This window comes from Triplophysa dalaica, chromosome 6 (assembly GCF_015846415.1).
Source record: "Triplophysa dalaica isolate WHDGS20190420 chromosome 6, ASM1584641v1, whole genome shotgun sequence".
Taxonomy (NCBI): domain Eukaryota; kingdom Metazoa; phylum Chordata; class Actinopteri; order Cypriniformes; family Nemacheilidae; genus Triplophysa; species Triplophysa dalaica.
Window position 1 is genome coordinate 24,309,646 of NC_079547.1, and position 14,845 is coordinate 24,324,490.

The 14,845-nt window shown below is 36.0% G+C and overlaps 1 protein-coding gene and 1 long non-coding RNA gene across 2 annotated transcripts; one reads left to right on the top strand and one right to left on the bottom strand.

The window, feature by feature from the left end:
• Nucleotides 1-1,001: 1,001 nt before the first annotated feature.
• LOC130424248 (uncharacterized) lies at nt 1,002-12,352 on the bottom strand. The gene is made up of 3 exons (XR_008906921.1): nt 11,591-12,352; nt 6,100-6,217; nt 1,002-1,254 (listed from the first exon to the last, which is right to left on the bottom strand). It is a non-coding gene; the product is annotated as an uncharacterized LOC130424248 (long non-coding RNA).
• On the top strand, nt 3,013-10,525 carry LOC130424247 (NADH dehydrogenase [ubiquinone] 1 alpha subcomplex subunit 4-like 2). Its single transcript, XM_056749736.1, has 4 exons — nt 3,013-3,130; nt 6,127-6,212; nt 7,394-7,454; nt 10,339-10,525. The coding sequence occupies exons 1-4, from the start codon at nt 3,089-3,091 to the stop codon at nt 10,393-10,395; spliced, it is 246 nt and encodes an 81-aa protein (XP_056605714.1). The 5' UTR covers nt 3,013-3,088; the 3' UTR covers nt 10,396-10,525.
• Nucleotides 12,353-14,845: the final 2,493 nt, after the last annotated feature.

The window sequence follows — 14,845 nt, forward strand, 5'->3', positions numbered from 1 at the left end:
AGATTTACATATTATCAAGGGCAAAACAAATGCAGTGGACAAATGTGTAAATCTGTTCTAGAGAATTGTTTTGTAAGTAGGCTAATGTATAGCATAATTTGGCAAAACAAAATAAGACTTTAAAAACACATTGCCTTCTAGTTCTCTTCCTTCGTATTTTTGCCGTTTTATAATTTTTTTGCTACAACCTGCATAGTTTGCATATAAAGGATCGCCTCTGCCTTTAAAGTATCAACAAAGTGTCAGACATTTATTCTAAAATTGCTTTAGAAGAAATAAAAACAGAAACAAATGAGATTAAATAATCTGAATTTGGGTAAATTTGATAAGAAATGTTTGAGATCGGGAGATCTTAAATAATATTGATTTCTGACAAACTTGATAAATCTGAACTCAGTTTGAGACATTGTTGACATCTCTTCTGAAACTCTAATGACAGAGACATTTGTGAGATTTCTGACTCTTCTTCCTCAGGAGAAATATCACAAGACGTAAACAAAAGTTCCCATTTGCTCTACATTTGACATCATGATTTTTACGAGAAATACTTGAGATATCAGAGATTTGTGATTCTTGTGATTCTTATTTTTTCAGGGTCTGAAAATGTCATTGCAGTTCTTTACAGAAATACAAATTTCCTTCCAAATCAGTTAAAAGCTCCAGAAAGAAGATGCTTTTTCACTGGAGACGCAAAAATCCAGCTGCTTCAATTCCACCGTTTGTGTAAATGACAATCAATTTCTCAGAAATGTCCTTCTCTCATCATTCCCACAGCACCCGCGTCTTTCATTTCTATTTTCAATGGAAACACTCTCTTTAGTATTCACACGTGGCGCAGGGCTCGAGGTTTTGCTGACAGCAGTTGTTCCTCTTTAATTTGTAATTTTTCAACTTGACAAGTATAATATATGCAGTAGTAATATATAGAGTGTTAAAGCGATAGTTACTACCTAAAATTAGATTTTTGTTATCATTTACTCTCTGTCATGTGTTACCTTCTCTGCGGTCTCAAGGTCACCCAGGTCAGCCTCTCGGTCACGTGGATGTCATATCTACACAGTTGAGCTGATTGGAAATGCTGTCGGTCCTCTTCGGGTACCGCTAATCTCTTTGTTGTTGACACCGAGCATCATGGGAAGCAGACTGTGTTCACAGGTAGACGGCTCAAGGGCGTCTTGGAGGGGAAGGTGTCACATCAGTTAAACGCTGAGGAAACATCACACGACCCCACACCTGCCCCGTGGACATCCCATCCTGGATGAGAGATTTAAGAGACACATAGAGGAACACATTGGCTATTAGTCTATGAAATTATTGTGATTTTGAGTTAGGATTCGTTTTCTCTGTGATGTATTAATACTATGTATACGAGTGTTGATTCGTGTGGATAATTTGCATCCTGGACCATCGTTATTTTATTAGAAATGATAATGCAGCACTGATTATATCATAGGTGCTATCATCATACAGTCACCTGTGTTGTGAACATCTATAATTAAGAGTGTCAGAGTTAATGAAGTCTGTGCTACATCCATATTTAAATGACATTACATCTCCGTTAATCACATCGCTGTGTTTCAGTGTCATCAGAGTTTCATTCACAACCGCTCATGTTCGTAACTTACTGTCAATCCATCCGTGTAAACATCCCCTATAGGGTCAAAGCATGAAGCTGATCGGTGGACACAAGGCAACTCTGTTACAATTCTGTTATACAAATCTTTAATCAAAACATTAACTAAATCATGCTTTATGATCCGGCTCTTATAAACTTTAGTGCAAGTATGTAAGCATTTTGTAGACCACACTTATTGATTGTTGACTTATAATAACTCTTTGGACAAAACGTATAATACGCTCTCAAGTCGCTTTGGATAAAAGTGTCTGTTAAATAAATAAACACAACCTGATCTCATAACTATTTTACGAGTTGCCATTTTGGTGTAATTTGCTTTCGCGCCAGTGACGTTTGGGGTGGGGCTTCAACATAGCTTTTTAGTAATCGTACGTTTTTGTACGATTCACAACATACGTATACTAGAAAAAAGCTATAATGAAGCCCTAACCCTAACGTCACCGGCGCGAAAGCAAATTGTAATCAAATATATGAATTACATTTATGAATTCATATGGATTAGCTAAAATCCGGCACATTGTAAAATAGTAATTGTCATTACAACGTTAAAACACGCTTACAGAAAATCCCCATGAATTTCACATGTGGAATAAAGGATGTTGTCACAAGTGAAATGTTTTTTTTTCCAACCTGATGTCTCAAGAATTCGTAACTATTTTGCGAGGTGCCTATACTTCGTATGAATTTGCACAAAGTGAATCATACAAAAATGCAAGATTATTAGAATAAAACAACACTGAAGGCCCTGCACGAAACTTAACGTCATTGGCCCTAAAGCAAATAAGATAGAAATTCTTTCAAATTAGCCACCTTGTAAAATGCGTACGAATTCCTGTGGGATTGTGTTGCTTTGTTCAGTAATACTGGCAAATGTAACATTTTATTGTGTCAGGCCAAACTTCATGACAATCGTACAAATTATGACTTTTGAAAATTTGAATAAAAAGTCTCAGTGTTGTTCCTTAAAACAAATCTAATATAACGAGTTTGTTGTGTTAAATGTGCTCAAATGTTAATCACTTGTCAATTTTAAGGTAAAACGTAAATTTTCTATTGTAAAAGTACAATAAAATTGGCTTTGTAAGTCATTCCAACTTAAACACTGTTTACATTTTGGCTAGTGGTGAGTTGTTGTATAAAATGCTTAACTTGTTAAGAAAATGAAAAACAGTGAAATTACAGCTTAGAAAGAAAGATTGTACTTGAAATGTAAAGCAGGAAATTATTGATTTTTCTTTACAGAAAACAGTCTGTTTTTATGATTATTATTATACAGAGATTTTAGCATATTTCGCATTGGGCTAGTTTCAGGCTAGTTGTCATTGGCCGTTGAGCAGCTTTTGTTACGTAGATCTCCCCTCGTAGTCTCGAACAAACTCTCTTACAGAACAATCAGTCCACACATCTCACATCTCCATCCATCCACCCGTCTTTTAAGAGCTTGAGGTCAACATGATCAAAACAATGTACCGGCATGCAAAGAAACATCCCGGCGTGAGTTCACTTACACTCAAGTCATTAGAAAACATTTATTTCATTGCTTTTTGAGTAACCGTAGTAACTGCTTCTTTAAGAAACGTTTACCTGTTTGAACAATCTCCAACAAAGTCATATCCGTGTTATGCAAAATTAATCTTACAACAAGTTTTTTTATGAGAATATTTATTGACTTCCCGTGTTATTTGTTTAAATGCTGTGGCTAAAAGATCTTTGTTCAAACAATGTGAACTGACCCAAATTCTTGTGTTGTGCTTTTTGGCGGGTCACCAACTCAACATGAATGACCGTTGTGTAAGTGGTACAGGGCAGCGGTAAAAGCCAAGGACCTTAGCACAATGCTGTGTTGAATGCAGTGTAAGTCTCTTTGGATAAAAGTGTTTGTGAAATGGATATTGAAAATTTTCACTCTTAAAAATGAAGGTGCTAAAAATAGCATTTTTGAGGTTCCCAACCAACCTTTCTGTTAAGGTCCTTAAAAAATCATTTTTTATCCAAGCATTTTTTTCATTTCAAAATACCTTTTGTGCAACAGAAAGGTTCTTTAAAGATACGGTTCTTCTATGAAAGCTTACAGCCCAACAAAGATCCTTTAGGGAATATATATTTTTATGGTAAAGCATAACAGTGATCTAGAGTCAAATACATGCAACTGCAACATATTAAAGCTTTTGTACAGATTTACTCCAACATTTATAAGCTTCTGAAACAGAAATGACAGTTCTGTCATCAAGTCGGCCTCATGTCGTTCCAAACCCGCATGACTTTAATCTGACTAACACAAAAGATGATGTTCAGCAGAATATTCTCGCTGCTCTTTGTCATAAGGGTGACTGAAACTGTCAAGGCCAAAATTTTCATTTCTCATTCCCCCAAAATATGATGTTATGACGCATGACTGTTAATGATGTTTAACATCAAATCTTCTGTAATGTGACGTGTCTGAACCTATCTGGATGTTAAAAATCTTGAAGACATTGAGTAGAAGAAAAGGTGATCGTCTTCATTTTAAGCAAAGGTTTCTTACGTTTATTGCAGAGACAGTTTAATGTTCTCACAAGATTGGACATGAAAATGTGTTAGAGAGTCTCTAAATAAAGTCAAAATTTTTGAGTTGTCGCAGGTCAGAAGCAGATGTTTCAACAGATGTTGGTGAAGTTGTTCTCTCTCTCTCCCTTATGGCCAACGCACAGGTGTTACTGTGAATAACAAGTGTGACTTAACAAATAAAAATACATTTAAAAAATGTTGACGTTTCCTCACTCGAAAGTGTGATCACTGAATATGACACACGATAAAGAGCAAAGTGCCACATTATATGTGTTGACATGTTTGCACTCAACTGCGTTTCTCAGGCGATAAAGCCACTTAACCACGATAAACAACATCAACTTCAGATGACCACTGAACGGTCGTCAGGACCCAACTCCTCATGCAGCACAGACACATGTTGCATTAGACGAAAAACGCTCAAAAGTACGTGATAAATTCATTTGAATATCTTGCCGTAACCTCAGGGGGATTATGCAAATAAGTGTTACAGGAGGAAGCGTTTGACAGCCTATGAGACAGCCTGAGACTAATTCTCTGTCTGTGTATATCTCACTTTCTCAAAAGAGAGGGAAAATGTGGCTATTCTGGCACCCGAACTGACGCCTCACCATTTCCTCTTTTAATATGTTTTTTATATTCTAATCCCTGTCATAATTTACACAAACACACACACTGAGGTCCCCCGGTAAGATGTGTGTGATCCTGTCACTCATTCTGATCGGCAGACACACACATACACACACACGCATTTAAAGAGTGTGTGAAGTTATGAGACTTGAGTGTTTTCATATATTTCACCTCTGAGAAAAAATCAGAGAAAATTATATTTTTTTCAGATCTTTCACCTATAATGTCCGAAAAAACATGTAATTGAAAAATAAAAAGGTATTTTACAGTATATTTCTGGTGGCCCAGGAATTTCTTTGACAGTATTTTTACATCAATTTCAATTACAGAAAAGACTGCACATTTTCAAGAAAATCAGGGTAAGACTGTAATTTAAAAGGAAAAACTGTAATTTTACGGAATATTTTTGCCGCCAGGATTACAGTTCCGTCAAACCGTCAAATTACTGAAAAAGACCACAAATTTACATAAAAAACAGGGAAAAACGGTACATTTTGCGGAATATATTTGCCGGAAGAATTTTTGTTCCATCAAACCGAAAAATTACTGAAAATGACCGCAAGTTTACAAGAAAAACAGGGAAAAACAGTTATTTTATGGAATATTTTTGGTGGCAGGATTACAGTTCCGTCAAACCGTAAAATTACTGAAAAAGACCGCAAGTTTACAAGAAAAACAGGGAAAAACGTAATTTTACGGAATGTTTTTGGCACCAGAATTACAGTTCTGTCAAATCGTCAAATTACTGAAAAGACCACAAATTTACAAGAAAAACTGGGAAAAACTGTAATTTTACGCAATATTTTTGGCGCCGGGATTACAGTTGAGCTGATTAAATATTTTTTAAATGGTAGAATCATTAACATCTACCAAATAACGGCGAAACAATTTAATGTGAAAAAGAAACATTTCTGTGCTTAAAAACATTTTTCCCTGGTTTTGTAAGTAACTGATCATATTTTGAGAAATGATGCCATTTTTGTATCCAATCACTGCTAAGAACATTACTCTATACTTTCTCTCTCCATTGTCTACACATTTATGCATTTGGCAGATAAATTTATCCCAATAGACTTAAAAATCCAAAGCCATCTTTATCATAATTTGTCTTGTCATTGTCTTGAATGTGTGTACAAGAAGCTTCCAACACCAAAGAAAGTTCCTTGTGTGTGCAAGCACACTTGGCAATAAAGCTCTTCTGACTCTAAAATGCATTCAAGCTATGGCCAAAAATTGGTATGTACAGTATATTCCAGTAGTTATACAGTAGTTTTGAAGATTCTCACACTGATCTTGGGCTCTGTATCTTTCAGCTGATTCCGCAGTTCTTCTTCATGTTTCTGGGCATCAGCGCAGCCTCTGTCTATCTGCTCCGATTGGCTCGTGGACCTCATGTCAGGTGGGCTGAAAACAACACGAACCAAAAGCACAATATGAGCATCACGTGTCAGACTGAAAATCGTTTAATTAAAAATAAGAAGAATAAATAAAAGCATAATGTGTCTGATGGAATGTTTACAATCATAGAGAACTATACTTTAAGGAATAGTTCACTCCAAAATGAAAATTCGCTCATCGTTTACTCGCACTCATGCCACCCCAGATGTTATTTCAATACATTTCATCTCAAGATTTGTAGAAACCAATAAGATTTTATTTCTTTAATGATGGCATTTAGATAATGTAGTTTTGAAGCTTTAAGTTTGGACCTATATATAAAATGATGAATGTTTTTAAACCTCAGTTAAAGAAGTTGTCATAGTATATAATAATTCGTTTTTCTGAATTTACTATTTATAGGTACAGTATGTGTTTAGGTAAAATCCTCAATTTTATTTCATTTTGTGAACTACTGACAATATTTCTCCCAAATTTCAAATCCATATTTTGTTTCTATTTGCAGAAAATGAAAACTAGAGAAACGGGTTAAATGACAGAAACGATGCTCTGTATTTTTTCAAACCTCAAATACTGCAAATAAAACAAGTTAATATTCACTTTTAAGCAATACAACAATAATATTTCCACATGTATTTAGGACAAGTTTAAAAACTATTTTGTTATGTCATATAAATTCTAATTAAAGTTTTCACATGCTGTAAGTCTTTCACATTGATGTTGGAAGACTTTGTGTCACTTTGAGGTTTGATTTTGTTAAAATTCAACAAACACTGTACTGGAATGAGCACAATACATCTAGAAATACTGTATAAATAACATTTGAAATCGTCTTTAATTATTACAGAGTATTGATTTTCAAGTGAACTATTCCTTTAGAAAGACAAAATTACAAATATAATTATTTACAAATCTTGAAACTCTTTTCTTTATTGTGTGCGGTGTGAATTTGAACCTTGAGACCTGTGTGGAGTGTGTTTGTTCATGCTGTGTATTTTACATCTGACATTAGCAAATGAAGAACATCAGAGTGGCAAATAAATTGCCCTCCATCACCTCTATTAATAATTTTCTCCATTTTTCTTACTCTGTCACTCTCCACCTGTGTTTGAATCACACCATCTCTCTCTCTCTCCTGCTCTGTTTTCTCTCTCTGGTCTCGTCTTACTCTCATTCTGTCAGCTGGGACAGCAGAAATAACCCTGAGACGTGGAACAAACTCGGCCCGACCTATCAGTACAAGGTAAACAGCCCAGCGACTGCTCTCTGATCAGCTCTAGACTGACAGCACAGACAGATGTGTCACCCCCGCTGTTCCCAGATCAGCAGACGCACATCCGGCACAGTTTCATCTCTCTGCCGGAGTGCAAAGCTTTCAGAAATTCTTGAGGACGACTGGAAATTGAACATTTCAAAGATGGTCGACAGGCCGACGATTTAAAGGAACGGTTTCAACCCAAAAGCACAAATTCTGTCATTATTTACTCACGCTCATGTTCTTTCAAATGGTATGAATGTTACAAACGTTTTGAAGGAGCAGTTGTGTTCTGCATTTTACATATAGGGCTACAGGAGCACTGGTTTATACAGTGACATAAAAGCACGTAAAAAAAAAATGAGTCACCCAAAATACCTTGAAATGCATTGAAACATGCAGCTTAGATCAATGTGTTGATGTCATTTCCACTGAAACAGGAAGTAAGAAGATATTGAGTGGAGCATCTTCAAAAATTATACTTCCAATTTATTACGTTTTCTTAAGTAGACGTCAAGTTTATTTTAAGTATACGTTTATCGTTATCGATGTACAAGTACACGTGTATTATTAGGTACTTAGACTACTTAGTGTACTACTTAGGACCAGTTTCTTAGTTTACAAAAGGAAACTTTTAAGAACACTTCAAGGGTAGCAGAAATTCACGTTAAAAAAAGTTGGCTTTACGTGCAAACTCACAATTGACTATTTTTATATATATTTTGCATTTTAAGTATCCAAAATTTTTCCTAATTGTTTATACGTAAATTGTAACTTAAACTATAATTACATTTACATTTATGCATTTTTCTGACGCTTTTATGCAAATCATCCTATTATCCTAATCCTTACATTGCATGATACTACACATTTGTATTATGTAGTATGTGCAATCCCTGGGATGGAACCAATGACCTTGACGTTGCTAGCTCCATGCTCTAACACAATTGAGCTACATGCTTAGACGTTTCTATCAATATAAATTAAATACACATTTAGGTTTTTAACTGATAAATTAAAAAACATGACAATTTCTGAGAATTACATTTAAACTAGACTGAATTCTTAAGTTTAGTTTAAAAAGTACACTAATAACACACTTCTTTTCTTCTTTTCTTTTAAAATAGCCAATAGCGTTAAGTTCACCTCATAGTCTGGAATCTGATGAGAAGCTGAGTGCGATGTCATGAATATCATTGAGATATAAGAATAAAGATTGTAAAATTTGAATGTTTATATCCAGTGTTGGGTGTAACTAGTAACTACTGTAATTCAATTACTTTTCCCTTGAAAATGTAAAGAAAGGGATTACTCAAATTTTTCTGTAATTTAATTACAGTTGCAATACGATGTAATTAAACAAAATACTTTGTGAAATATATGTGTTTGCAATAGTGGAATTGACACAAATATTCATAGTCTAACTTTAAAATCCGTGCTTTAATGGATAATACTAACATTCGTTATACTATTACTTTATGCATTTTTATATTTTTTTATTTACATGAATTAAAAGAGCTGTGTCATGTCTATCCTTGAATCACTTAACTAATCAAGGTCGATATAGGATATAGAAATTAGAGAGTAATTTGAGCAGTAATCTAATTACACTATTGAATATGTAATTAGTAACTAGTAATTAATTACTTTTTAAAGTAACTTGCCCAAAACTGCTTATATCTCATGAATGTGAATTTGGTCTGATTTAGAAAACACAAGTTTATAGAGTGTGATGCACCCAATGAATAAAATGAATAACATAAAAGTCTTACTGGAAGACAGAGCAACTGTTGTTTCTATACTTCTATGTTTCACAGAGAAAAATTTAAACGTTCAAGTTCAGAATGACATGAGCGAGAGTACATGACAGAACTTTGTGCTGAACTATTCCTTAAAGACAAGCTTTTCTAGATAAGCTACCGTGTATCAAATCCGAACTTCTGTTAACCTAAGAAGGAATAATTTATGTCTCAGCGGGTGAATATTTTGTTCTTATTTAGAGACCAGAACATCTTGATAACCTCAAACGAGTATTGAAAGTATTAACGAAGGCAGACAGGGAGAATAAGAGACTCCTCCGTGCAGACCGTCTGTGTGTTTGTGTTTGTGGAAAGTGAGGGTTCATGCTCAGGAAAGGTCACGACTCAACATGTTTAATTCCAAACAGCAGCCCAAAGGTCAAACATCAACGTTCCACCGGCATCTCAACAATAATCATAATTATACAGAGAGAAAAAGAAAAGGAGAGATGGAAGAATCAATGAGAATATGAAAATAAAGCGATGAACAGGGACAGGAAAGCATGTCCTGTCAAGACCGATGAAAGAAACACAATCTTTGTGACATGACTCTTGGAGACCTTTTCAGCAAACTCAAACGAAGGTTTCAGGAAAACATTTGACGTTTTCCAGGGTTAGGGAACTCTTTTCTAAGAGAAGGGATGTATCACATAAATGTATTTATTAATCTTTTTGTAACTATAGGCATCTGGACTTAAATATTTGAAATGCGTATGTAGACAGCAATATTTTGTGTCAATATACAGTTTGGCTTTGGTTTTGTATAACGTCGAAGTGGATATTAATAAAACGTCATCAAGTTTGCCCAGTAACACACGAGATCTAACAAACACAGTCACACATTAACACCCGCACATGCACACGATATCTCTCATAAAAAGAAGAAAATGCACAGATTTAACTGACGGAGACTGTGATCCAGATCACATCCTGCAGAGGAGCACAAACTATCAAACACCTTGCGTGTGTGTGTTCTCTTTTGTATGCAGGTTGTTTTGTTTTTATGAGATTCTGATGATCTTAATTTACGCTAACTACATTTAAATGTATTCTCTCTCTCTCTCTACACACAGTTGGTGGCCGTCACTACAGACTACAAGCGTTTGAAGAAGGAAGGACCTGACTTTTAAAAGACCTTAACAGAACTACAGGGACACACACACACACACAGAGAAAACAAATGGAATCAGTTAATAGCCTGGCTGTAAGAAAAGTGAGACAAACAAAAGTTATATACAATACAGAAAAAAATCAATTCAATTCATGTACTGTATACTTCTACAGCACTTTTCACACTTTTGCAATGTTGTGAAGCAGCTGCAAAGAAAATACATTTTACAAGAGGCACAGAATAGAAATAAGAAGAAACCGTACAGAGGAATAATAGAAAGCATGCCAAATTATCATCTAATCATTACTTCTAGATGTATTGTGTTCGGTCCAGTCCAGTGTCTGTTAAATTCAAACAAATAGAACCTTAGGAAAGAAAGTCACCCAACAGCATCGTGAAAGACTGACAGCATGAAAAATGTGATAAAATAAGTGTTAGCGCAAAAAAAACATATTTTCCTAAATACAGAAATATTACTGTTGCATTAGTTAGAAGTGAATATGAATTTGTTTTCTTCGCAGTATTTGAGGTCTGAAACAAACACTAGGATTTTCTCAGTTATTTTCACCCGTTTCTCCGTTTTCATTTTCTGCAAATAAATGCAAATCGAAACAATATTCTTACTTGAAATTTGGGAGAAATATTGTTTGTAGTTGACAAGAATTAATTTTTTTTACCTAAACACATATCTATATATAGTATATTTTAAATAAAATCAGTGTTTACTCAACCTGTAGACTCTCCTGGTTGACATTAAGCAAAATGTTCACACGATGCTCATTTTCATTCGTTCTTCATTTTCAAATGTGGACAGAAGCCATCAAGCTCAATAATGTATTATAAAAGTGTCATTGGAGAAGTCCGCGTGACACAATCTTCCACATTTGTGACCCCGCCTGTGAAAACCAGGCATACGTCTCATAATCTAATTCTGAGATAACGTTTGATTTCAATCATTAATTTCACTTTTGCAATCTTTGACAGTCAATATTATAGAAAGGATAAAGGATGTTTTTATGTAGAAAAGCTCAAAAATGTACCTGGGTTTTCACAGCTGGGCTAAAGCCACATGATAACTTGTGGGAAAGATTTATGTGAAGATGTATCACACATAGTTTGTCACAGCTTAAGTAACAGAGTCCCTTAAACGAATACAAAATGCTCTGAATATTCATTTTTGAGTGAACTGTGCCTTTTAGTCTCGTATGTCTCACAGTTTGAATGTCTGAGTAGATGTATTAGTTTGAGGACACGCATTGGCCCGCAGCCTTTGTTCTCCTGTGGAAAGCCAAATTCTCGTGGCCCTTTACAAAACATCTCTAAGTTTGTTGTCCGCATATTTGAGGGACATTAGGAGGAAAGAATAGCCGGCCAGCGTGTGCATAGCGAGAATAATGCATGTTATCTGAGAGCAATCAACACTGTCCTCTGCACAGCTGGGTACCTGCAGAGAAATCTTCACACACACACACACAAACAACACACACACAGAGACGCACACGGCAAACCATTCAGTGCATCAATAAAGGATACATTCCAAACGTCTTCCGTCTCCGAGACTTTACACAACGGCACACCAGCCACAGCCTGTGGGGGTTCTGACAAACAACACACACTCTTAAAACACACACACACACACACTAAAGCTCCACCTGGGATGCGTGTTGCAAAGCTTCCGTCAAGGTTCCAGCACATACTGTGACAGGCAATCAGCCAGACTGAAGAAACACATCAGGTATAAACACACGCATGCACGGCCGTCATTACCTAAACGAAAGGCATGGTAACCCATCATGAATGCATCGCCCCCTTTTGTTATTCGTTGTATCTGTGTATCTACAGACTGCGCACACACACACGTTTGTGTGCATGTTGTGTGTGAGGAGTGTTTTGTGTGTGGGGTGTTTGAATCGGTGTGTGTGTCTGTTTTCACCTTTTTTGATTTTACTTGTTTAAATGTTTAGCGGATAGTCAATATGTTTCATGTACAGCTGCTTTGTAACAATGTAACACTTGTATACGTTATATACTGTATATAAAGTTGACTTGTTGACAGACACACACACATGCCTGTTTTATTATCTCTGTGGGGACAGTCCATAGGCGTACTGTTTTTTATACTGTAAAAACTGTATATATTATCCACTAAACCTCAAGACCATAGAAAGCTTTTTGCATTTTAGATTTAAAAAAATATATTGTTATGTACAATTTATAATGCACGCAGGCACCACACATGCACACACACACACACACCTGCATATCAAAAGGTTTGTAAGGTCAAGAGAAACATTTCACTCAAGTGACCCTACAATTGTAAACGCGAGTGTAAACGTACAGTAAGCATGCTGCAGTTTTGGCCCGCAGCTGTAACGTCTGAATCACTGGAGTGTGTTTGAGGTGAGAACTATCCCGAGCTGTTGGTCACAGCCAAAAGTTTAGTGTGAAAATATGTTTACCAGACAAGTGTGTGTGCCTTCTCACACACAAACACACACACACACACACACAGTACAGCCTCTCAGATACATGTGAAGAAAAGTGTGACTGTGCGTGTGAAAAGTACTGAGAAAATATCAAGTATGGATACTATGTCAAAATTTTACTCTGTTGAATGCCAAGTCACTGAGACTTTTGCAAGTGAAAAGTTTGCATATTTAACTGTAACTGAGTACAAAAATGCACCGTTTTATAAGCAGTAGATGATTTTTATCAATTTCTCAGCACAAGGTTTAAGCTACCACAGAGAGCAGAGGTGCGTCTGTAAAGCGTCTGCTAAAGGTCTGGAATACATCTGCTGGGTAAAATCATCTGATAAACGAGCAGTTTTACACACATTGTCAATTATAAATATCTTTCAGACATCTAGGAAACTTCAGAGACGTATCGGTGATATTTGAGCAAACAATCAAAAATATTTCTTGCAGATGTAAATGCAGACATCATAGGAATCAGTAATGGCTTTGTAAGCTGTGGACGAGTTTACAGATATTTTAAATGTATTAAAAACATGATATATGCAATGAAACCGCAATGGTGAATTAAAATTATTGTTTAAATTAAATTATTAAAGGACAACTTTCCTTTTGAAGTACTCCTTGTCTCTCTCTTTGTCCTTATACAGATGTACACACACACTCTCTCTCTCCTGTGATGGGAATGTTATTGCTCTATAACAGACAGTTACACTTTATTATGAGATAATTACGCGGCATTAACCGTCGTTTGGAGTTTAAATAACACTCGAAAGCTCCACTTAAGCTCATCGACTCGCGTCACGGTCCTGCAGGGCTTTAATTATGACACGCGTTCAAACAGCGACGCGCCGCTCAAAATAAACGAGCGCAATTAATCGCGTCTGCTGTCGTTTACCCATCGCGCGCTGATTTATTGTCAAATTAACGTCCGTCTCTGCATGAGGAGGAGAGGCGGGAAACTCCTTCATGTCGAAGCATCCGTGAGATCCCAACAGAAGAACCGGTACGACCTACTGACTGACTGACGCTGATGGCGGAATAAAGCGAGTCTGTGGCTTGGACAGGTGAGACTTCCTCAAACCCACGACACACGCACAACACGCACACACAGAATGAAAAGTGTGTGATTGTGTGTGTGTCTTTCAGGTCCTTTTGTGGTATTTTTCTTCTACAGTTTCCAATCCACACAAATGAGAAATTCATTGAAGTCTGTAAATACTCCGTGATATACCTTTACTCACTTGTTTTTCAATAGAGGGTATATGCACGTGTCGTCACTCTACCACGTGAGCACGCCCCCGTGAGTGGCAAAACATTCAGCAAAATGACTGCTGGGCAATTCCGTGAACATGTCAACCTTACCACGAAAATAAATAGTTTCTATCAGCGGTTTTAACTATGGTAACAGCAAAGATTTTAACATTTGGTTGTTCAAATACCCGTGTGAGATCTCTCTTCAAATTTGTAAATCATTTGTTTTTGTTTAGTCAGGTAGTGCCATTTTCAGGATTGTCACATCCATAACGCTACATATTCCTCATAAATGGACACATGAAAATTAATATAAAGTAACTATTTTATGTTCTATATAAAGGCATCACTTCTCCATCCATTGTGTAGTTTTGTTTCAGGTTTGGGCAATTTATTTTACAGAAATCCTACAAAGTTTATCATCTCCCAAAAACTGCATCTATATTTGTCACATCCATAACGCATGTTTATTTCCCTTTTTTTTTAAAAAATAGAAAATGTTTTCATAGACTGACATTTTTTGATGTTTCGAATCTATCAACAAGGGTTCAGTTAAATTTTAAACAGATGGTTCAATATAATCGCAACAAATTCATTCTCTGGGAATTTATGTCACGTTCATAACGCAAAATATCACGTCCATAACGCTGGAATTGCCCTGCTTACAAAATCAGGAAAACGCAATTCCAGGAAGACTTGATTCCTTTGTAAGTCAAAGGGAAGTCGTAAGGGTCACCGTCG

What these genes read in the sequence shown, in the direction of transcription:
- LOC130424247 (XM_056749736.1), top strand. Translation starts at nt 3,089, where the DNA reads ATGATCAAAACAATGTACCGGCATGCAAAGAAACATCCCGGC. An exon ending in ATGCAAAGAAACATCCCGGC is followed by an intron (nt 3,131 to 6,126) that starts GTGAGTTCACTT and finishes TGTATCTTTCAG; the next exon opens with CTGATTCCGCAGTTCTTCTT. An exon ending in GCTCGTGGACCTCATGTCAG is followed by an intron (nt 6,213 to 7,393) that starts GTGGGCTGAAAA and finishes TCATTCTGTCAG; the next exon opens with CTGGGACAGCAGAAATAACC.